Source organism: Hippopotamus amphibius, chromosome 1, assembly GCF_030028045.1.
Source record: "Hippopotamus amphibius kiboko isolate mHipAmp2 chromosome 1, mHipAmp2.hap2, whole genome shotgun sequence".
Lineage (NCBI taxonomy): Eukaryota > Metazoa > Chordata > Mammalia > Artiodactyla > Hippopotamidae > Hippopotamus > Hippopotamus amphibius.
Window position 1 is genome coordinate 42,608,998 of NC_080186.1, and position 24,941 is coordinate 42,633,938.

Sequence of the window (24,941 nt, forward strand, 5' to 3'; positions counted from 1 at the left end):
ATAGGAAAAATGCCTGAAAAAGAATTCAGAGTAATGATAGTAAAAATGATACAAAATCTCGATAACAAAATAGAGAAAGTACAAGAAACAGTTCCTAAGAACTCAGAAAAACAAACAGCAATGGATAACAAAATAACTGAAATTAAAAATACTCTAGATGGTATAACCAGCAGAATAACTGAGGCAGAAGAATGAATAAGTGAGCTGGAAGATAGAATGGGGGAAATAACTGCCACAGAGCAGGAAAAAGAAAAAAGAATACAAGGCAGTCTCAGAGACCTCAGTGCTAACATTAAGCATACCAACATTCAAATTATAGGCATCCCAGAAGAAGAAGAAAACAAGAAAGGGTCTGAGAAAATATTTGAAGAGGTTCTAGTGGAAAACTTCCCCAACATGGGAAAGGAAATAATTCACCAAGTCCAAGAAGCACAGAGCCCCATACAGAATAAACCCAAGGAGAAATACACCAAGGCACATATTAATCAAACTAACAACAATTAAACACAAAGAAAAAATATTAAAAGCAGCAAGAGAAAAGCAACAAATAACATATAAAGGAAAAGCCATAAGGATAACAGCTGACCTCTCTGCAGAAACTCTGCAGGCCAGAAGGGAATGGCAGGATATACTGAAAGTCCTGAAAGAGAGAAACCTACAGCCAAGAATACTCTACCAGCAAGAATCTCATTCAGATTTGATGGAGAAATCAAAAGCTTTCCAGACAAGCACAAGTTAAGAGAATTCAGCACCATCAAACCAGCCTTACAACAAGTGCTGAAGGAACTTCTCTAAGTAGGAAACACAAGAAAAGGAAAAATCCTACAAATACAAACCCAAAACAATTTAAAAAATGGTAATAGAAACACACATGTCTATAATCACCTTAAATGTAAATGGATTAAATGTTCCAACCAAAAGACACAGACTGGCTGAATGGATACAAAAACAAGACCCTTCTATATGCTGCCTACAAGAAACCCACTTCAGACCAAGGGATACATATAGACTGAAAGTAAAGGGATGGAAAAAGATATTCCATGCAAAAGGAAGTCAAAAGAAAGCTGGAGTAGCAATTCTCATATCAGACAAATTAGACTTTAAAGTAAAGATGATTACAAGAGATAAGGAAGGACACTACATAATGATCAAGGGATCCATCCAAGAAGAACATATCACAATGGTAAATATCTATGCTCCCAACATAGGAGCACCTCAATACATAAGGCAAATGCTAACAGCCATAAAAGGGAACATCGACAGTAACACAGTAATAGTGGGAGACTTGAACACCCCACTTACATCAATGGACAGATCATCCAAACAGAAAATAAATAAAGACACACAAGCTTTAAATGACACATTAGACCATCTCACTTAATTGATATTTATAGGACATTCCATCCAAAAATGACAGAATACACTTTCTTCTCAAGTGCACATGGAACATTTTCCAGGATAGATCACATCCTGGGTCACGAATCAAACCTCGGCAAATTCAAGAAAATTGAAATCATATCAAACATCTTCTCAGACCACAATGCATTGAGACTAGATATCAATTACAGGAAAAAAACTGCAAAAAATACAAACACATGGAAGCTAAACATTTCACTATTAAACTATCAAGAAATCATTAAAGAAATCAAAGAGGAAGTCAAAAAATATCTAGAAACAAATGACAATGAAAACACAATAACCCAAAACCTATGGGATGCAGCAAAAAGCAGTTCTAAGAGGGAAGTTTATAGCAATACAGTCCTACCTTAAGAAACAAGAAAAATATCGAACAAACAACCTAACCTTACACCTAAAACAATTAGAAAAAGAAGAACAAAGAAACCCCAAAGTGAGCAGAAGGAAAGAAATCATAAAGATCAGAGCAGAAATAACTGAAAAAGAAAGGAAGGAAGCAATAGCAAAAATTAATAAAACTAAAAGCTGGTTCTTTGAGAAGATTAACAAAATTGGTAAACCATTAGCCAGACTCATCAAGAAAAAAAGGGAGAAGATGCAAATCAACAGAATTAGAAATGAAAAAGGAGAAGTAACAACGGACACCACAGAAATACAAAAGATCATGAGAGAATAATACAAGCAACTATATGGCAATAAATTGGAAAACCTGGAAGAAATGGATGAATTCTTAGAAAGCTACAATCTTCCAAGACTGAACAAGGAAGAAATAGAAAGTATGAACAGACCAATCACAAGTACGGAAATTGAGGCAGTGATTTAAAATCTCCCAACAAACATAAGCCCAGGGCCAGATGGATTCATGGGCGAATTCTATCAAACACTTCGAGAAGAGCTAACACCTATCCTTCTCAAACTCTTCCAAAATATTGCAGAAGGAGGAACACTCCCAAACTCATTCTACGAGGCCACCATCACCCTGATACCAAAACCAGGCAAAGATGTCACAAAAAAAGAAAATTACAGACCAATATCACTGACGAATATAGATGCAAAAATCCTCAACAAAATACTAGCTAACAGAATCCAACAGCACATTAAAAAGATCATACATCATGATCAAGTGGGGTTTATCCCTGGGATGCAAGGATTCTTCAATATACGCAAATCAATCAATGTGATACATCATATCAACAAATTGAAAGATAAAAACCATGTGATCATCTCAATAGATGCAGAAAAAGCTTTTGACAAAATTCAACATCCATTTATGATAAAAGCTCTCCAGAAAATGGGCACAGAAGGAAATTACCTCAACATAATAAAAGCCATATATGACAAACCAACAGCCAACATCGTTCTCAATGGGGAAAAACTGGAAGAATTCCCTCTAAGAACAGGAACAAGACAAGGGTGTCCACTCTCACCATTATTATTCAACATAGTTTTGGAAGTTTTAGCCACAGCAATCAGAGAAGAAAAAGAAATAAAAGGAATCCAAACTGGAAAAGAAGAAGTAAAATTGTCACTCTTTGCAGGTGACATGATATTATATATAGAAAACCCTAAAGAGTGTACCAGAAAACTGCTAGCACTCATTGATGAGTTTAGTCAAGTAGCAGGATACAAAATTAATGCACAGAAATCTCTTGCATTCCTATACACTAATAATGGAAGAGCAGAAAGAGAAAGTAAGGAAACTCTCCCATTCACCATTGCAACAAAAAGAATAAAATACCTAGGAATAAACCTGCCTAAGGAGGCAAAAGATCTGTATGCAGAAAACTTTAAGACACTGATGAAAGAAATCAAAGACGACACAAACAGATAGAGGGACATACCATGTTCCTGGATTGAAAGAATCAACATCGTGAAAATGACTGTACTACCCAAAGCCATTTACAGATTCAATGTGATCCCGATCAAATTACCAATGGCATTTTTCACAGAACTAGAGCAAGAAATCTTACGATTTGTATGGAAACGCAAAAGACCCCGAATAGCCAAAGCCATCTTGAGAAGGAAAAATGGAGTTGGTGGAATCAGGCTTCCTGACTCCAAACTATACTACAAGGCCATAGCGATCAAGACAGTATGGTACTGGCACAAAAATAGAAAGGAAGATCAATGGAATAGAATAGAGAACTCAGAAGTGAGCCCAAACACATATGGGCACCTTATCTTTGACAAAGGAGGCACAAGTATACAATGGAAAAAAGACAGCCTCTTCAATAAGTGGTGCTGGGAACATTGGACAGCAACATGTAAAAGAATGAAATTAGAACACTTCCTAACACCATACACAAAAATAAACTCCAAATGGATTAAAGACCTACATGTAAGGCCAGACACTATAAAACTCCTAGAGGAAAACATAGGCAGAACACTCTATGACATCCATCAAAGCAAGATCCTTTTGGACCCACCTCCTAGAATCATGGAAATAAAATCAAGAATAAACAAATGGGACCTCATGAAACTTAAAAGCTTTTGCACAGTGAAAGAAACCATAAATAAGACTAAAAGGCAACCCTCAGAATGGGAAAAAATAATTGCCTATGAAACAATGGACAAAGATTTAACCTCCAAAATATACAAGCAGCTCATGCAGTTTAATACCAAAAAAGCAAATAACTCAATCCACAAATGGGCAGAAGACCTAAATAGACAATTCTCCAAAGAAGACATACAGATGGCCAACAAACACATGAAAAGATGCTCAACCTCACTAATCATCAGAGAAATGCAAGTCAAAGCCACAATGAGGTATCACCTCACACTGATCGGAATGGCCATCATCACAAAATCTGGAAAACACAAATGTTGGAGAGGGTGTGGAGAAAAGGGAACTCTCCTGCACTGTTGGTGGGAATGTAAGTTGGTACAGCCACTATGGAAAACAATTTGGAGGTTCCTTAAAAAACTACAAATAGAACTACCATATGATCCAGTAATCCCACTACTGGGCATATACCCAAAGAAAACCATAATCCCAAAAGAAACATGTAGCATAATGTTTATTGCAGCACTATTTACAATAGCCAGGACATGGAAGCAACCGAAATGCCCATCAACAAATGAATGGATAAAGAAGATGTGGCATATATACACAATGGAATATTACTCACCTATAAAAAGGGAGGGTGGGGGGGACTCGAGGCGGGGGGAGTCAAGGAAGGGAGGGAATACGGGGATATGTGTATAAAAACAGATGATTGAACTTGGTGTACCCCCTAAAAAATAATAAATTAAAAAAAAAAAGGCACTATAACAGAGTAAAAAGGAAAACAACAGAATGGGAGAAAATATTTTCAAGTCATTTATCTGATAAGGCATTAATATACAAAATATACAGAGAATTTCTAAAACTCAACAATAAAAAAGCAACCTGATTCAAAAATGGGCAAAGTACTTGAATAGACATTTCTCCAAAGAAGGTATACAAATAGCCAAAAAGTATATGAAAAGATGCTCAGCACCACTGATCGTAGGAAACTGTAAATTAAAACTATAATGTGAGGGCTTCCCTGGTGGCACAGTGGTTAAGAATCCGCCTGCCAATGCAAGGGACATGGGTTCAAGCCCTGGTCTGGGAAGATCCCACATGCCACAGAGCAACTAAGCCCGTGTGCCACAACTACTGAAGCCTGCATGCCTAGAGCCCATGCTTCACAATAAGAGAAGCCACCACACTGAGAAGCCTAGGCACCTCAATGGGGAGTAGTCCCTGCTTGCCACAACTAGAGAAAGCCCATATGCAGCAACGAAGACCCAACACAGCCAATAAAATAAATAAATAAAATTAAAAAAAATACTCTAATGTGATATGACCTCACACTAATTAGGATGGCTTCTATCAGGAAAACAGCAAGTGTTGACCAGGATGTGGAGAAATTAGAACCCTTGTGTACAGTGAACTGGAAAGTTATTTTTTAATAGGTATAGAGTTTCAGTTTTACAGGATGAAAAGAGGTATAGGAATTGATGGTGGTGATGGCTGTACAACAACGTGAAGTTATTTGAAACCACTGAACTGTATTCTTAGGAAATGGTTAAGGTGGTAAATTTTTATGTTACGCGTATTTTAGCAAAATTTTTAAAAATTGAAAAAGAGTGTTATCAAAAGTCTAGATATGTTCTGTTTACAGTTTCACAGTGTGTCATGACATTTCTCTCTACTATGCCTTCACCTAAGCTCTTTTTCCTGCCAGAGTCCTTTGTCTTCAGTCCTCCCCAGCTGCTCCTAGTCATCCTATAAAACTCAAGTGTCAAGATTTTTTAACATCCTAGACCAGTGTTTCTCAAACTTTAATCTGCATGTAAATCATCAAAGGATCATGGAACATTCTTATTTAAGCAGTCTTGTTTGGGGCCTGAGAATTTGCATTTCTTTTTCTTTTCTTTCTTTTTTTTCTTTTTTTGAGTTTGCATTTCTAACAAAGAGAGTGTCCATTTCTAACAAGCTTCCAGGTGATTCAGGTAGTGTGGATCCATGGAACACACTTTGAGTGGGAAAGATTTAGACCAGCAACTCTCAAACATTTTATCTTAGGACCACTACATGCTCTTTAAAATTATTAAGGACCTCATTGAGCTTTCGTTTATGTAAATTATATCTATCGAAATATATCATGTTAGAAAATAAAACTGAGGGGCTTCTCTGGTGGCACAGTGGTTAAGAATCCGCCTGCCAACGCAGGGGACACAGGTTTTCAAGCCCTCGTCCGGGAAGACCCCACATACCACGGAGCAACTAAGCCAGTGCACCACAACTACTGAGCCTGCCCTCTAGAGCCCACAAGCCACAACTACTGAGCAGACGTGCTGCAACTACTGAAGCCTGGGTGCCTAAAGCCTGTGTTCCACAACAAGAGACGTCACCACAATGAGAAGCCTGAGCACCGCAACAAAGAGTAGCTCACTGCAACTAGAGAAAGCCTGCACGCAGCAACAAAGACCCAACTCAGCCAATAAATTAATTAATTAATTAACTAATTAAAAAAAGAAAACTGAGGAATATAAACTATATATTTAATCCCTTTAAATTATAATACTATGTGCATCACATGTTAATATAAATAACATATTTTTATAAAAAATAACTATTTCCAAGAAAAATGTCCTATATTTTTGCAATATCTCTTTAATATTTGGCTCCATTTTGTCAGAAATGAACAAATCTAGCAGGCAGAAAATTTGTAAGCACATAGTTGAACTCAACAACACCATCAATCAGATGGATATATTGAATATCTATAGAATACTTTATCCAACAATAACAGAATTCACATTCTTTTCAAGCTCACATAAAATATTCACTAAGATAAACCACATTCTAAGCTAGAAAACATACTTCAACAAATTTAAAAGAAAGGAAATCATACAATTTCTGCTCTCAGACCAAAATAGAATTAAACTAGAAACCAATAACAGAAAGCTGGAAAATCCCTAAATACTTTTGATTAAACAACACACTCCTAAATAACACATAAGTCAAAGAAGAAATTTCAAGAGAAATTCAACAATATTTTTAACTAAATAAAAATGAAAACGGAACTTATCTAAATTTGTGAGATATAACAAAAGCAGTGTTTCAAGGGAAATTTAGAGCATTGAATGCATATATTAGGGAAGAAGAAAGATCTAAAATCAGTCACCTAAGATTCCACCTTAGGAAACTAGAAAAAAGAAGAGCAAATTAAATCCAAAGTAAATGAAGAAAAGAAATAATAAAAATAAGAGCAGAAATCAATGAAATTGAAAACAGAAAATCAGTAGAGAAAATCAATGAAACCAAAACTGGTTCTTTGAAAAGATCAATAAAATCAATAAACCTTTAAGCCAGGCTAACTAGGAAAAAAAGAGAGAACACAAATTATTGGACATCAGAAATAAAAGAAGGGACATCACTACAGATCTCATTGACATTAACAGTATAATAAAGGAATAATATGAATAATTCTATGCCCACATATTTAATAAACTGGACGAAATGGACCAATTCCTGAAAAAGCAATCTGCCAAAACTTACACAAAAAGAAACAGACAATATGAATAGGTCTATATCTATTAAAGAAATTGAGTCAATAATTAATAACCTTCCAAAACAGAAAGCACCAGGCTCAGATGGGTTTATTGATGAATTCTTCTAAACATTTAAGTAAGAACTATGCCACTCCTCTCAGTCTTTTCAGAAGATAGAGCAGCAGGAATAGTTCCTAACTCATCCTATGAGGCCAACATTACTCTAATTACCAAAACCAGAGAAAGACATTACAAGAAAAGAAAACTGACCAATATGTCTCATGAATGTAGGTGCAAAAATATCCTCAACAAAGTATTAGTAAATAGAATCTAACAATGTATAAAAAGAATTATATACCAAGTGACATTTATCCCAGGTATGAAAGGCTCATTCAACATTTGAAAATCAATTAATGTAATCCAATACATTATAACCTTGACAGTATAAAGAAGAAAAATCACATGATGGTATTAATAGATGCAGGAAAATCATTTGACAAAATCCAACACTCATACGTGATAAATACACCCAGTAAATAGGACTAGAGGGGAACTTCCTCAGTGGGATAAAGAATATCTACAACAAACTTACAGTAGCATTATACTGCATGGTGAGATTCCAACATTAGTGAGAAGATTTTCCACTGAGATAAGGAACAAGGAAAGGATGTATCCTCTCACCACTGCTTTTCAGCATCATTCTGGAAGCCCTGGTTAATGCAAGAAGACAAGAAGAGGAAATCATTGGGGGAGAATGGAATCATGTATATATATGGCTGAGTCCCTTTGTTGTGCACCCTAAACTATCACAACATTGTTAATTGGCTATATTGCAATGTAAAATAAAAAGTTTAAAAAAATAAAGGAAAGGAAATCAAAGTTATACAGATTGAGAAGGAGGAAATCAAACTGACTTTGTTAATAGAAGACATGATCATCTCTATAGAAAATTCAAAAGAATCAACAAAAAAATCCCCCCTGGAAGTAATAAGTGATTATAGTAAGATTGGAAGATACAGTGTTAACATACAAAAGTCAATTGCTTTCCTATATAACCAGCAGCAATGAACAAGTGGAGTTTGAAATTAAAAACACAATATCACTTACATTAGCACCCCCCAAAATGAAATACTTAGATACATACCTAACAAAAATATGTACAAGATCTATATGAGAAAAACTACAAAATTCTGATTAATGAAATCTAAGAACTAAGTAAATGGAGAGATAATCCACATTCATCAATAGGAAGACTCAATATTGTCAAGATGTCAGTTCTTCCCAACTTGATCTATAGATTCAATGCAATCCCAATAAAAATCCCAGCAAGTTATTTTGAGGATATCAGCAAACTGATTCTAACATTTATAGTGAGAGGCAAAATAGCCAACAGATTATTGGAAAAGAAGACCAAAGTTGGAGGACTGATGCTACCCAACTTCAAGACTTACTATAAAGTTGCAGTAATGAAGACAGCATGGTATTGGTGAAAGAATAGACAAATAGATTAATAGAACATAATAAGAGCCCAGATAGCCCAACACACATATAGTCAACTGATCTTTAACAGAGGAACAAAGGCAATACAATGGAGAAAAGATAGTCTTTTCAACAAATAGTAGTAGAATAACAGGATACCCACATATGAAAAAATGGATCTAGATACAGGCCTTATATCCTTTTCAAAAATTAACTCAAAATGGATTACATCTAAATGTAAAATAGAAATATACAAAACTCCTAGAAGATAACATAAGAGAAAATCTAGATTATTTTGGGTTTGGGGGTGAATTTTTTAGGTGCAATCCATGGCACAATCCATGAAAGAAAGAATTGATAAGCCGGACTTCATTAAAATTAAAAATTTCTGCTGGGCAAAAGATGCTCTCAAAAGAATGAAAAGACAAGCTTCCGACTGAGAAGAAATATTTGCAAAAGACATCTGATGATGGACTGTTCTCTAAAATATATAAAGAATTCTTATAAGTCAACAACAAGAAAATAAATAACCATTTTTAGCAGAAATAGAGGCACAGATGTAGAGAACAAACATATGGACACCAAGTGGGGAAATTGGGGAGGGTTGGGGGGGAATAAATTGGGAGATTGGGATTGCCACATATACATTACTGATAAGAAAAAAAATACCAAATTTTATATTCTAAATATATGCAGTTTATTGTCTGTTAACTGTATTTCAATAAAAGTTCTTAAAAAGAAAAAAAGAAAATAAGTAACCCTTTTAAAAAATGGGCCAAAACTTCACCAATTAAAATATACAGATGGCAAATAAGCATATGAAATGAAAATTTCAGGAAAATGGAAATTAAACAACAATGAAATACTACTGCATGCCTATTAGAATGGCCCAAACCCAAACACTGATAATACCAAAAGCTGGTGAGAATATGGAGCAGCAGGAACATTCATTCATTGCTGGTGGGGATGCAAAATGGTACAGCCACTTTGGAAGATAGTTGAGTAATTTCTTACAAAAGTAAACATACTTTTACCATACAGTCCAGCAACTGTGCCCCTTGGTGTTACCCAAATTAGCTGAAAACTTATGTTCACATAAAAACCTGCAAACAAACTGTTTGAGGAAATGTAAAATGGTACAGCTACTGTGGAAAAACAGTATGACTTCCTCAAAAAATTAAACATAGGATTACCACGTAATCCAGCAATTCCACTCATGGTGTATAATCAAAGAATTGAAATTAGGGTCTTGAAGAGATATTTGTATATCCATGTTCATAGCAGCATCATAATAGCTAAAATGTGGAAGCAACCCAAGTGTCCATCAATGAATGAATGGATAAGCAAAATGTGGTATATACATACAATGGAATATTACAGTATTTGGCCTTTAAAAGGGAGAAAATTTTGCAATAGGCTATACCGTGGATGAAACTTGAAGACATTATGCTAAGTGAAATAAGCCAGTCACAAAAAGACAAATACTGTATGATTATACTTATATAAGATAATTTGAGTGGTCACAATCAGAGAGACAGAAAGTAGAATGGTGGTTGCCAGGAACTGAGGGGAGGCGAGAAAAGAGAGTTATTGTTTAAGGGTAGTTTCGGCTTTATAAGATGAAGAGCGTTTTGGAGATGAATGGTGGTGATGGCTGAAAAATATTATGAATGCATTTAATACTGAACTGTACATTTTAAAATGGTTAAGATGGTAAATTTTATGTTAAGTGTATTTTACTACAATAAAAATGTTGGGGAAAAATCCCTATACACAGATGTTTATAGCAGCTTTATTCATAATTGCCAAAACTTGCAAGCAACAAAAATGTTGTTCAGTAGATAAATAAATAAATCAACTGTGGGACATCTAGAGAATGGAATATTATTCAGTGCTAAAAAGAAATCAGTTATCAAGCAATGGATAGAAACAGAGGAATGTTAGTTTTCATTTAAGTGAAAGAAGCCAATATGAAAAGACTACATGCTGTATGATTCTAAATATATGACATTTTGGAAAACGTAAAACTATGGAGACTGTTAAGAAATCAGTGGTTGGACTTCCTAGGTGGCGCAGTGGTAAAGAATCCGCCTGCCAATGCAGGGGACATGGGTTCGAGTCCTGCCCTGGGAAGATTCCACATGCCACGGAGCAACTAAGCCTGTGCGCCACAACTACTGAGCCTGTGCTCTAGAGCCCATGAGCCACAACTACTGAACCCATGTGCCACAACTACTGAAGCCCACGCACCTAGGGCCTGTGCTCCACAACAAGAGAAGCCACTACAATGAGGAACCTGCGCACCACAATGAAGAGTAGCCCCCATTCTCAGCAACTAGAGAAAGCCCATGTGCAGCAACCAAGACCCAGCACAGCCAATAAATATATAAAATAAATAAATAAATTTAGAAAAAAAAAGAAAGAAAGAAATCAGTGGTTGCCAGGGGTTAAGGGTATGGGTGGAATGAATAGGCTGAGCACAGAAGCTTTTAGGGCAGTGAAACTATTCTGTATGATGCTATAATGGTAGATACACATCATTATAAATTTGTCTAAACCCACAGAATGTACAACACCAAGAGTGAACCCTAATATAAGCAAGGATTTTGTGTGATAGCTTATCAATTTAGCAAAAGTACCACTCTGGTGCAGGATGTTGATAATGGGGGAGGCTATGCATGTTCAGGGTCAGGGGTATATGGTAAGTCTCTGTACCTTCTGCTCAATTTTGACATGTACATAAAATTGGTCTAAAAAAATAAAGTCTATTTTAAAAAATCTGGCTCAACAGAAGATACTAGATTTTCATATCTGCTTCTTCTGCATTAGATCTCCTCCTGTCAGAGAAAACCAGAACCAGACAAATTAAAGCAGTGAAGGCAAATTTTATTCAGGACCTATTGCAATAAGGGAAGAGAAAGCTCAGTATAGAACCAGACTTCACTCTGTATTATATAAAAAGGACAAGTAGGGGTTTAGGGGCAAGGAATATTCTGGGAGATAGTGGATGCAAAATTACAAAGAGGAAACATCAACGATAATAGGGAATTCTGACTAAACCCATTGATAGGATTTCTGCTGAAGGCAGGCCAAAGTGATCAGATACTGAGGGAAGGGGATTCTGACTAAATTAATTTAGTTAGATTCTTGCTAAAACTGGAATAAGTGGGCCAAGCACAGAGCCCAAGGTTTGGGCCTTGAGGGCTTAGAGGAGCCTGACTAGAGTTGGGTATAGGAGAGTCTTTGTCACTTCAATAGTCTTGGCTACTTTTTCGATTTAAAATTACATTTTGTGATTAGATCACATTCTCTGGTCTACAGCACACTTCCCAAGGCTTCCTTTCTAAATCTGGATTAGGAAGAAAGATCACTGAATAACTACTTCCTTACAAAGGTACATGTGGATGCTAAAGTCATTCAAGATGTCTTCCCCTATTCCCTTGTTTTTATACATTGAGAAAGGAATATCAAGATGAAAAAAAATTAGTTCCCTCCCACAACCTAATAAAGGCAACTGGTGTATAATTCAAATCCTGGTTTAGCCCTAAGTAGCCATGTGAAGCCATGTTTCTATTCCTATAAAACAGGAACATCAAAATCAACCTTTTGAGGCTCAGGTTAATAAATGGAAGTTATGATTTTATATAGCTAGATATGTATATATATGAATTATGTTAAAATATTCACATATGTTATATAGATATACACAATATAATACAATAATAGATCCTGTTTATTTTATATAGTTACATGTATTCCAACTAAGTGAAATAAAGGACAGCTACGTGAAGAAAGTAGTATTCAATGAGGGTCTTAAAAGATAGTTCGATTTCAACAGAAGGGAACAGCATGGCAAAAGATCAAAAGTGGAAAAGCATAGTGAAAAATGAGGGCATGGTAAGTAGTGTGATGTGGCTGGAATATAGGATGCATGGTTGGAGTCAGAGTCTCATGGGAGATCAAGATGGGATAAAATGGTTCAAGGCCTTAATGCCATGCCAAATTTCTGAACCACAAGTCTGTGAATGCTCTCTGATTACATTTTTTGTGGCAATACTATGGAGAATGGATTGATGGTGCAGAGGCAAGGGCTTCATTAAGAAGTTGTGGCGGGATTTCCCTGGTGGTGCAGTTGTTAAGAATCCGCCTGCCAATGAAGGGGACACAGGTTTGATCCCTGATCAGGGAAGATCCCACGTGCTGTGGAGCAGTTAAACCCATGTGCCACAACTACTGAATCTTCCACGCCTAGAGCCCGTATTCTGCAACAAGAGAAGCCGTCACAATGAGAAGCCCATGCACAACAACAAAGAGTAGCCCCTGCTTGCTACAACTGTAGAAAGCCAGTATGCAGCAACAAAGACCCAAAGAAGCCCAAAATTAAATTAAATAAAAAAAAAAGTTGTTGCAATTGTTCACAGGGGACAAGGAAAATGGCAGTAGGAGAAAAGAGGCAAATGCCTGAAAATTTCCTCCCAAGTGAGCCAATAATTTTATTTGTCCAAGCTAGAGAGTTAAGTAATGATTCTTGGGCATGTGTGAAAGATTCTGATAACAAACATGGCATTAGGGATACACCTATTTGGGTGGGAACCATTAATAGCAAGGAAGGCAAGCCTTGGAGAAGAGGGTAAATAGCAAAATGGTTATAGTTAATATGAGATATGAGTATATTTAAATAAAATGTGTGATATTATCGATTAGGGACTCCAAAGTTAGAGCACTTAGGCCCATGCCAGTTTAACAGAGTTCTGCTACCAAGAATCTTTTCTGATCCTCACCCAATGGTCTAATCACTCCCTCCTGTGCCCTCTAAAAACCTTTGGTGGGGGGGCGGCAGAAAAACTGATCTGTTTACTGGTCTTCCCAGCTGAATTCTGGGCCCCATCAGGAACCCACCAGATTTCCCTAGTGCCTAGCATAGGGTCTAGTGGGAAAAAAAAAAAAATCAGTAAATAATAAATGAAAGGGGGTCAAGACTCACTTTTAGTCTCTTGTGAATGAATGACTATTAGGAACATTCTCATCTTTCTTATTTCCTTCCTTTACATATACTGCTTCTTGAGTTGTTTGTTCATTCAACCACGAAGAAAGCTTACTCTGCCTTAGACAATGTGGCAGGCCTTGCACAGAGGAGGGCCAGATGATTCAGTTTGATCAGGCTGTGACAGAGAAACGCTCAGGGACTGAGAGCACAGAGGAGGCAACTAACCCAGACTGCAGGGTTAGGAGAGGCTTCCCTGTGGCACTAAAGTTGAGACCAGGAAGGACAAGTGGGGATAAAGGTTAGCTTGATGGAAGGTGTAAGGTCAGCAATGGGGAGAAGTGAGTTTCTGTCAGAGAAACAATATGGGTAAAGGCCTCAGCCAGAGGAAACAGTCTTCTAAATAACTGAAACTACTTTATTTAGACATCCTAGAGTTTAGACTATGCAGGGAACAATGCCGCTAATGAGATTGGGGAGGTAGCCAAATTTGTAAACCATTTAAGAATTAATACTTAGTCATAACAGCATTGGGAAGCCATTGAAGGTTTTAAAAGGCTTAAATTCCCCCTAGGGGTTGACATGATCGTATTTACACTTAAAAAAGATAACTCAACTGTACAAACAGTGGATGGAATGGAGGCAATGGTGAATATAGAGGAAAGAGTTCTAAGTATTACAGTAGAGAAATGATGGTAGTTTGTACTATGGTGGTGCAAATGGAAAGAAATAAAACAACTGGTAGAAGAATCTTTCTGGCTGCGATGTAGGAGGATTAGGAAGTGACTGGGGAGGTGGAGAAGGTTCATTCGTGAGTTTGGACTTTATTCTGAAGGGATAAATGGTAAACCTTTTAACATTTTAATCACGGGAGTGATCCATTCAGATATGGGTTTAAATATAGATGACTTGGCAGAAGGTGGTGAGTAGACTGTCAAAACATCGCACAGGTAAGAGCTGACATAAGCGAGGAGGGAGCAGTGGGTGTGTGGAGTCACGGGAGACCTGAGAGAGGTCTCGGAGTCACGTCTCAAGCTAATTGTCAGAGAAGCAGAAACTGACGCAGCCCAAGACAGCCGCTGCGTGCGGGGAAGGGCGATGGGGGCAGAGAAGGCGGGGCGCCGCCGGAGCCGCCCACGCCTCCCAGCGCCGGGGGCGGGACCAGAGCACGTACGGCGGCGTGACGCAGGGCAGCTGGCCTCGTTCTGGCCGCCGCCGCCGCCGCCGCCGCTGCTCTGGGGCGAAGTAGGATGAGGCCCGCGGCTGCGGCTCCGGCGTTGGCGGGGGCAGCAGCAGCTGAGGCAGCAGCTGAGGGAGTCGCGGCGGCCGCGCCCCCCCCTCCTGACCTGGATTAGGCCCAGCAGCTCCGTAGCCGCCGCCGCCCCGCGGGGGGGCGGGGTGGGGAAGTGCTTCGTCTCCCCGCCCCCCCGCCCCCCCCCCCGCCCCACCGCTGGCGCCTTGTAGGAGGCAACCGCCGCGACCCCAGGGAACCCGCGGCCCAGCCTTAAGCCCCCAACCCCGGGGGCTGGCATGAGCGGCCCTTCGGCGGCGCCGGGGGGCGGGGGAGCCGCCGCCGCCTGAGCCCCGGCCCGCCGCCGGACCCCACCTCGCTGACCGAGGCTGACCGCGGAGCGTGCGAACGACCCCGCCACTGCTTTCTTCCTCCCCTAGATCACACACCCCAGCCCCGGAAGATGGGGAACTGCCTCAAGTCCCCCACTTCGGATGACATCTCCTTGCTTCACGAGTCTCAGTCCGACAGGGCTAGCTTTGGCGAGGGGACGGAGCCGGATCAGGAGCCGCCGCCGCCATATCAGGTAGGGGAGGGTGTGTGTTGGGGAAGGGGGGTGCGAGGGGCAGAGGCAACTCCGGCCGAGATTGTGGGGTCTTCGGGGATGTCACTGCCCCTGGGCTCCGCAACACCTGGCCTGAGGGGCACTGACCCCTTTAGGGCTGGATATGAGGGTGATTGCTCCCCATTCTCAGGATAGGGGGAATCCTTCACCTCCCTTCAAGCACAGTGTGGGGATGGTATTCTGCCCTTGAGTTCTGGGATTCGAGTATGTGTTATATCCCGTTGGCCTGTGGCTGGTGGTTAGATTGTGGAGTTTGGAAGTGTTATTTTCCTGCCTTTATGTCTGAACTGTGAGATTCGGAGATGATTTCCTCATCGCATTGCCAGCTGGATTGGTTTTTACCAATGGGTTCTGGATAGGTGAATACCCCCCACCCCATTTATACTTTCAAGTGTGATCATTCTCTCCTCCCATCTGTCTGTATTCATTGGATCTGGTATGCGTTCATTTCTCCCTTTGCTTGGGAGATTTTCAAGAGTGATTTCGGTTCCAGCAACATCGAGTTACTTGTTTATATTAATTTTTTTTAATCCCTCCTCCTTTTGCTCCACCCCTATGACACACCTTTTAAACGCGCTGACTTAAGAGAACTTGATTATCTTGAACTTTGGAAACCTTTAAATCTTACTTGAGAAATACCTTCTGTTACTCATGGTTCTCTCTTTGTATCAAAGACTTGTCTCCTAAATAGCTTCATTGCTTTTTGTATAGCAGTCAGCAGCTCCAGATGTCTTTACACAATTAATAAAGAGCTAAAGACCTCTTTAGAAAATTCAAAATAGTTATCTAGGTGTTATAATCCGTCATATATATAAACCTTTCCTCTACTTTTTCAGTTTTAAATGATGTTGATTAAAAACTTTTTCCCCAGAAGAGATAGTTAACTGGCTTAATTTTTTTCCTGAATGGGGTTTAATTTTCAAACTGGGCAGTCTCCTTTGTTGTTTCATGTGGTGACATCATTATCTAGTGTTATTCTTTTCTCATTCCTATGTAAATCAGTGTCTCACCACACCAGAAAAACCTTGATCACATGTGCTGGCTTTCTGAATAAAACCCTTCAGGGGCCTTTCATATATGCCAGTAAAGTCCAGTCTTTTAACTGTGGCATACAGAAGCCTCCGTGATTCATCTCTCACATTCATATTCCAGGTCTGTCAAGTACAACAGCCTGTTCACACCTCTTCTTTAGCTGCAGTTGCTCCCGCTGTTTGGAGCCCTTCCCCCAAAGTCAGCAGGTGAACACGTAATCCTCTTTGAGGACTCAGCTGTATCTGAAGTCCCTACATTCCCCTCCCTCTCGCCCGGAATCCATCACTACCTTCTTTGTGTCCCCCCTGAAGGAAGTGTCCATACTTCCATAAGCAGCATATATAATACTTGAATGTTACCCTTGTTTAGTTAGATGTGTCTCATTCTTGAGGCATTTCCGTCCTTCTCCAGTGTAAGCTGCAAGCAGGTAGGGACCCTGTGTTTCCTGTTTGTTGTATCTGCAGCATCTGGCTCATAGTAGATGCTCAGTAACTGGAATAAGTGAAGACTATAAGTCCTTGAGAACAGGGACTGTGTTCCCAGTGCTTAGTGCAATTTCTGGCACATAGGCACTTAAATGGTGAGTGAATTAATGAATTTTAAAATCAGTATTGTTTTGTAAGTTTATACACCCATTTCTACCAAAGAATTGTCACGAGGGAAGTCTCTTAAAAAATCCGAGTTAAATCTAGATGTTTTTCCTGAGTGTTTGAAGCAAGTAAATTGTTTATATTTCACTCTTGGTTTCCTTCTTAAATGTTATAGGACAGTGTGCTTATTTCAGTTTCATAAGCAAATTTTTTTTAGAGGTATGAGTTTTTATTTCAGAATCTCCTTCCATGTTCCCTAGCCCCCTTCTAGGCAGGTCAAATATCTTTGACTTAGTACACTTTCTTTTATATCCTTATAATAATAATACAGTGTTAGTAATAACTTCTTTAGAACTTATGGGAATTGTATTTGCCTTTTCTAGGAGGGTAAGATGATAAGAGAGTTTTTAGAGTTTTTTTGGTATCATGGAGGAACTTATTTTTTGAAACATTTTATTTGCAACAGTGGGAGTTTTTTGTGGTTACCGTTTCCTGAAATGAAAGACCCACATACTGATATGCAAATTTGGCATCAATTTGAAGACAGTAATTTCCTTAAAGGTAGAATCATAAAAAGAGGAACTTTTGTAGAAATTTGTCTTAACCTGAAGGAATTGAGGTTTTCAGGAATGTAAATCAGATGGTCTGAGAAACACCACTTCGAAAGTAAATGATTTATATTTTCAATGGACAGAAGTAACTTATTTTTTCTTCAAAAATAATATATAGTTGACAGAGCTACAGAAATATTCGCTTATTTCTTTAAAGAATAGTTTCAGTTACAGTAGGACTTTTAAAAAACTCATAAAGGGAATAAGTGATTATAAAGGAACACATTTGGTATTTTCCTGTAAAAGATGTACAATGTACATATATGCCAAGAGCTCTATATAATAAACGTGTATAAGATCCAGTTACTTCCTATTAGCAGGATCTGAGATTTGTTTTATCTGTTTATGCTTAAAAGTAAGCACTGCACTACTGTGGTCAAAGTTTATGGTAAGTACATATTTATCTCCTGGGTTTCTTTTGTAGCCTCCTAACTGGTCTCCCTGCTTTCACCCTTACCCTGCCTTTAGTCTATACTTAACCCATCATCCAGAGTGATTCTAGTAAAACAGATCATGACACTCTACCCAACTTTCTGTGGATCCTCATTTTGTTCAAAGTAAAAGCCAAATTCCTTAGTGTCCCATAAACCCTGCATAATCTATACCCTCTGCCCCCATACATAGCTCTCTTGACACCTCCTACTACTCTACCCTTTGCTGGCTTACTTTTAGCCTCTCTGGCCTCCTTGTTCCTAGGATACTCCAGGACCTTTGCCCTTGTTGTTTCTGTGCCTTGAGTACTCGTCCCTCAGGTATCATCATAGCTGACTCCACCTTCAAGTTTTTACTCATAACACCTTCTTAAACTCTCTCTGACCACCCTATTTAAAATTGCACTTGCCTTAGCATCCTGGAATTCTCCCTTACTGTGTTCTGTTTTTTTTCCCATAGCATTTATCACTTTAACACATTATCTTTACTTATTATATTTATTGTTTATTATCTGTCTCCGGCTGGGTGGTAAACTCCCTGAGGAAAGGGGATTTTTAAAAAAAAATTGTTTCCCAAGTGCCTAGAATAGTGCCTGGCACACATTAGGTACTCAGTTATTGGTTGAATGACTGGATTTCTGGATTTCTTTTAATTAATATATTTATTTTGAGGCAAGTGCAGTTGAATGCCTTATAAGAATTATGCATATTCCTAGTGCCTTTTTCCTTTATTATGGATCATTTTTAAGGAATCCTAAAAATCAAATCCGAATAATACTAAATATGGGAATTGGTTTAAAATAAATTATTGATAAAATAGGTTTTTTTCACCCTTTTATATTCTATAACAGAATGTTTATTTTATGAGAAAGAACTTGAATCCTTGTCCTTAAAGAAATTGGAGGGAAGAGGTTGGAGCTTTTCTTGAATTAGAAGGTAAAAACAAGAAATTTGGCATGCCCTGTACTCTTTCCTTCCTGAATGTTTAAAAAGAATACAAAGGAAATCTGCCCATCAAGGGTAGTCTTAGAAGAGTTGTGAGAGGGAGGATAACTCATAAAAGGCTGAAGAATGAAAGTTGATAAGAGGAAAGGGCCAGGTAGGTAGCCCAGTCTTGAAAGGTGTAAGTGAACAGATTGAGAAACCACTAGTCACTCTAAGACCCTCATTTCTCATAGGCTAAATCAAGAGTGGCACTGTGTTAAAAAGTTAATATTCATTGACAACAAAAAAGCACTTTACAGCATTTTAATCTGAATATATATATATATAAAGTGGCATCTCAGTTTTGTAGTAGTTAACAGTTTGAGATTTACTAATCTCTTCCTTCTGCCCTGCACTTTGTGATTAGTACATTTGAAATTTTAAAATCAGAAGAAAAATTATTGGTGATACAGCACTGAGTGCAAATGTAGCTCTGGTTTTGAAGGCAGATGGGTCTGAGTTCATATCCTGGTTGTCACTTAAATGTAAAATACGGATGGTTTATTAGATTATGTTGTATCTTGAGGAACTTCTTTCACAAATAACAAAACAACATTTTGGATATTTCAAACTGAAAGTTGTTTTTTAAGGCTTGGTTTCTCATATAGAACTCATTAAAAGTAACCCCTCTCCTTTAAAAATCTAGAGTGTAAGAAAATACTTACTTTTAAGCATTCAAAGCTGTAATAATACCTTGTTTTTCTGATATCTTTGTGAAGTTAAGTTCAGGTAATTGATTTTTTTTATGTATTAGTGTTTTTTTTACCATTTGGTTGGAAATTACCTCAATGTATCTCACATATCTTGCTCTTATTAAAAAAACTCCCTTAGTGTGAAATTTTATCCCTCACCTCTTGAAATTCTACCTTTTCATTGAGGTGCAGATCAACTCCAACCTCTTTAATAAAGCCTCCACAGACCATTTTTTCCCCCTCTCCTGATTTCTTCAAGTACAGTACTTTGTAATATTTATCTGGAAATCATATATTACCTTATTAATTAGCTCTTGGTGCTTTAACAGTTATTATTTTTCCAGATTATAGTTTCCTTAAAAGTAGGAATGATGTGTTAAGATTTTAAGTTTCTCAGTGGAGTGGAATAGTACCTTACACATGTATACAGCTGATGTCTTAGAACTCTGCCTTCTCTCTCTTATGCTATCACTACTGTAATTGAGGTCTTCATGACCTCTCACAATTACCTATTTGATGTCTCCTTTTCTCCATTCATTTTATCCCTATTGTTCAATAAATTCTATCCAAATCAGATTCCCTTGCCTCTTAATCCTTAATGATTCTTCATGACTTATCCTTGAAGATCTCTCTTAGCATTCAGAGTTATGATCTGGCTTCTTTTATACTTTTCCAGCTTTTTGTAGTCTTGTAGAAAACCTATACTATGCCTTCTGCTTTCCAGCCTCTGCCTTTGCTCATTCTATTTCCATTTCCCAAAATACTCTTAATTGTTCCCACTGTAAGTTTTAGCTTTCAGTGTCCAGCTCAAATGAGTCCTTTTCTGTCTCCCCCAACATGAATAACTTCTTAATCTGAACTCATTTAGCACTTTGTTTACAATTCTTAGGACTCTTTACCCTTCCTATTTAATTTTAATTATTTATAACACTTATATCTACCCTACTAGAATCCAAGTCTGATGGTTCATGGTTGCATTGCTACAGCTATGCTTTTCTAGTAGCAGGCACTCAAATACTTGACTGAATGTGAAAATCAGTTGTGTTTTTCTGTGAATGTGAAGTTTTTTGGTTGTTTACTTCTATATAAATTGTTTCCAGAATCCTGTGCTTTAGTGTTTGGCTTTTGTACTTTAAAGGATCCTGCTATTTTTCTCTCCCACATTAACTACGTTCTGTGACTATATTCAGTTTTGTCCTATCACTTCCAGTTTATAAAGTGCTTAAGCTTCTGGAAAGTTAATCTCTTTACGTCATTTTCATTTTAGTTTGGTCTGTGTTCTGTGTAGTTCAGCTTGCCTCATTTTTTTTTTAAAGAAATAAGCAAATATCTTTGCTTATTTGTAACCATTGTTTCAGGGGTTTTGTTTGTTTATGCGTGGTCTCCCACTCTGGGTGTCCTTTAATTAAGGCTGATTCTTTGCCATTAAGAATGTATGAGCACCTTTCAGAGTAGGGCAGTCTGTGTGTCAGTTTAATTCTGGGGCTAATTATAGGGTAACTTGAGAAGATGGAGTAATGAGTACTTGGTACATAAGATCTGAGAACTTGACTTTCTTAAAATATTTTGTAGTTAGCACTTTCTAGTATATATTTTTATAAAATTTAGATCTTTTAAAAATCTTAATATAATACTTTAGGTAGAATGGGATTCTTTTTTTAAAAATATTAATTTTATTTGGTTCCTTCTACATAGAAAGATTGTCACAGAACGGCTAGTATAGGTTTTCCCTGACTTTTTTTCTTCAACTTGTACAACTTCTTCGTGTCTTTACTGTCTCAGCCAAGTTCAACATTTCTAGAAATGAGGGAGTGAAAAGAGGATGATGTAAATACAGTTGGAATTAGATGTTATATTTCTTTGTCATCTTGCCTCAAGCCATTTCTGAATATAATTATCTTTTATGTATTACCTTTCTTCAAGCAAAGAGTTAGGGATGATGTATTTCTGTCCTGTATCAATAGATTATTTTAAAATAGGCTGTAACAAATTTCCAGAAGTTGATTCCTTGTCAGTAACTTTAAATATTGAATTTAACAAATATTTATGATATTGTTAACCTGCTCAGTATTCAGGATTTTTGCAATTGTCATATAAATGAAATTTAGAGTGAGGTGGTAAAGATACTAAAGACTCAAGAGTGGAAATGTGAGTGAAAGATGTGAGGAAAAGCTAGTATGTAGATAGCCAAAGTGTGTGTGTTTTTAATGGCAGGAGAGATTGCTGCATGCAGTTGAAAAGTAAAGTGATAAGGGAGAACTAAATATATTTTCTACTGTTGGGGAATCTGCCTGACCTTTTGGTTTTGATATTCAATTTGACTTTATGGTGTGTTGTATTTCAAGTCTTAGAAGAGTTCCTTATTGTAACCAATTAAAAATACTTTTGAGTTCATTTTAATATGAATGCACATATACCTATCTTTTAATTAAATAGCCAACATGGAGTGTGCTCCCAGGGGCAGTTGAGTAATTATCTTGTTACTTAATCCAGAGAGCATACAGCAAGGTAAGTAAGGGATCAGAAAGTGTGGGAATGAAGAAAGCAATCCTCCAGATATATTAGTTCCTAAATTTATTAAAACTTTTTGAATTCTTATGAAGCTGAATGGCTTTAAGAAGAATGAGACTTTTGGGCTTCTTAGGTGGTGCAGTGGTTAAGAATCTGCCTGCCAATGGAGGGGACACAGGTTCGGTCCTTGCTCCAAGAAGATCCCGCATGCCACGGAGCAACTAAGCCGGTGAGCCACAACTATTAAGACTGCGCTTTAGAGCCCGTGAGCCACAACTATTGATCCTGAATGCCACAGCTGCTGAAGCCCATGCACCTAGAGCCTGTGCTCCACAACAAGAGAAGCCACAGCAATGAGGAGCCCATGCACCACAACGAGGAGTAGCAACTAAAGGAAGCCCGCGCACAGCAAAAAAGACCCAGCACAGCCAATTAAATAAATAAATAAATACATTTATTAAAAAAAAGAATGGGACTTTTATAATTGACCCAATTAGTTAAAATTACATGTAATTTTTTATATAACAATTTAATTCTTATATTTGTGGGGGGAAAAAGCATAAACTGAGTAGCAAGGCTTTAAGGATTAAAAACCAGGACACTTGATACCTCATTTCTTCTGTCAGTCAGTAGGTATGTGTTGGGCACCAAGGGGAAAGGAGAAGTGAAAGCTCCTTAAGGAGCTACCACTTTGAGACAAGATTAATGTATATACATGAAGCATTTATTCAGTGTGAAACAGTATAATCAAGTATTAAATTGTTTGAGACTTTTTAAGTTGGAGGATCAATTTATGATAGGGCAGTGAATCACAAAATAACTCTTCCACTTCTGAAGACATCAGGTGATTAACATCAATGTAAAAAATAAATAAAAGCAAAAGAACTGCCCTGATTAAACTATGAGTTGGGGAGCTTGGAGCCAGAAGAATAATCAGTGGGTGGTGAGCATGAATTTAGAGGGAGTTGTATAATCTTGTACAGTTAAAGTATAATGTGTGTGTGTGTAAAACCTTCTTATTGTTTATATACAATAAAGAGTATATCTTTAATAGTATAAATAAGTCTTAACTATATAACCCAGTGACCTTTTACATATCATAACCACCGTCATGATATAGCCAATATCCAACCCCCAAAAGGCTCTCTCATATCCCCTCTAACAGTACCCCTTCCCCAAAGGTAACCACTATTCTGACCTCTTATCACCTTATATTTGTTTTGCCCAGTTTTGAACTTATAATTTGTTCAGCATTGTTTGTGAAATACAGTTATGTTGTTCCATATTTGTGGCAGTAGCTCATATTATTTTTCATTGCTATGCAGGATTCAGTTGCATAAATATACTTTTAAAACCCATTTTACTGTTGATAAATATTTGGGTTGTATTAGTTTTTGGCTTTATGAATGTGCTATGAACATTTTTTTAAATATACATAAAATACTTAGTGGAAATGCTGGGTAATGGAACAGGCATATATTTAGTTTTTCCCACAATATTTTATTATGAAAATTTCAAAATCAAAGAGAAGTTGACAAAATTGTTTGAACACCCATATTCCTACCACTTAGACTGTAGTTAACATTTTACTGTATTTGTTTTAACACATCCAATTGCTTTATCAATCCATCCTGTTTTTGGATGCATTTTAAAATGTTACCAAAGTGGTTTCACCAATTTACACTCCTGTAAGCTATATATGAGAGTTCTATTTGCTCTGTATCCTTACCAGCACCTGATATTGTCAGTCTTTTATTTGAGACACTCTGATAAGTGTGTAGAAGTGTTTCATTGTGGTTTTAATTTGCACTTCCCCAAGGAGAAGTGCATGCCAATATGCATACTAATGTGTGGTCTTTTGTTACTGGTCTCTTAGTGTTTTCAAGATTCATCTATGTTGTAGGATGTATCAGAACTTCATTCCTTTTTATTGTAAAGTGTTTCATTGTATGAATCAACCACATTTTGTTTAGGCATTCATCATTTTTTGAAAATTTATTTGTTTTTTGGCTGCATTGGGTCTTCATTGCTGTGCATGGGCTTTCTCTAGTTGCAGCAAGTGGGGGCTATTCTTCCTGGTGGTGCACAGGCTTCTCATTGTGGTGGCTTCTCTTGTTGCAGAGCATGGGCTCTAGGCGTCAGTCTTCAATAGTTGTGGCACGCGGGCTCAGTAGTTGTGGTGCACGGGCTTAGTTGCTGTGAGGCATGTGGAATCTTCCCAGACCAGGGATTGAACCCGTGTCCCCTGCATTGGCAGGCAGATTTTTAACCACTGCATCACCAGAGAAGTCCCTAGCCATTCATCATTGATGAACATTTGGGCTTCCATTT

At 37.7% G+C, this 24,941-nt stretch overlaps 1 protein-coding gene across 1 annotated transcript in view; it reads left to right on the forward strand.

Annotated features, from left to right (window-relative positions):
- Nucleotides 1-15,083: 15,083 nt before the first annotated feature.
- The window catches only part of RNF11 (ring finger protein 11), a 32,392-nt gene continuing 22,534 nt past the window's right edge, over nt 15,084-24,941 (forward strand). The window contains exon 1 of the mRNA XM_057710562.1: nt 15,084-15,720. Within this exon, the coding sequence (XP_057566545.1) occupies nt 15,598-15,720 (123 nt within the window). The 5' untranslated portion in view covers nt 15,084-15,597. The remainder of the gene's footprint in view (nt 15,721-24,941) is intronic.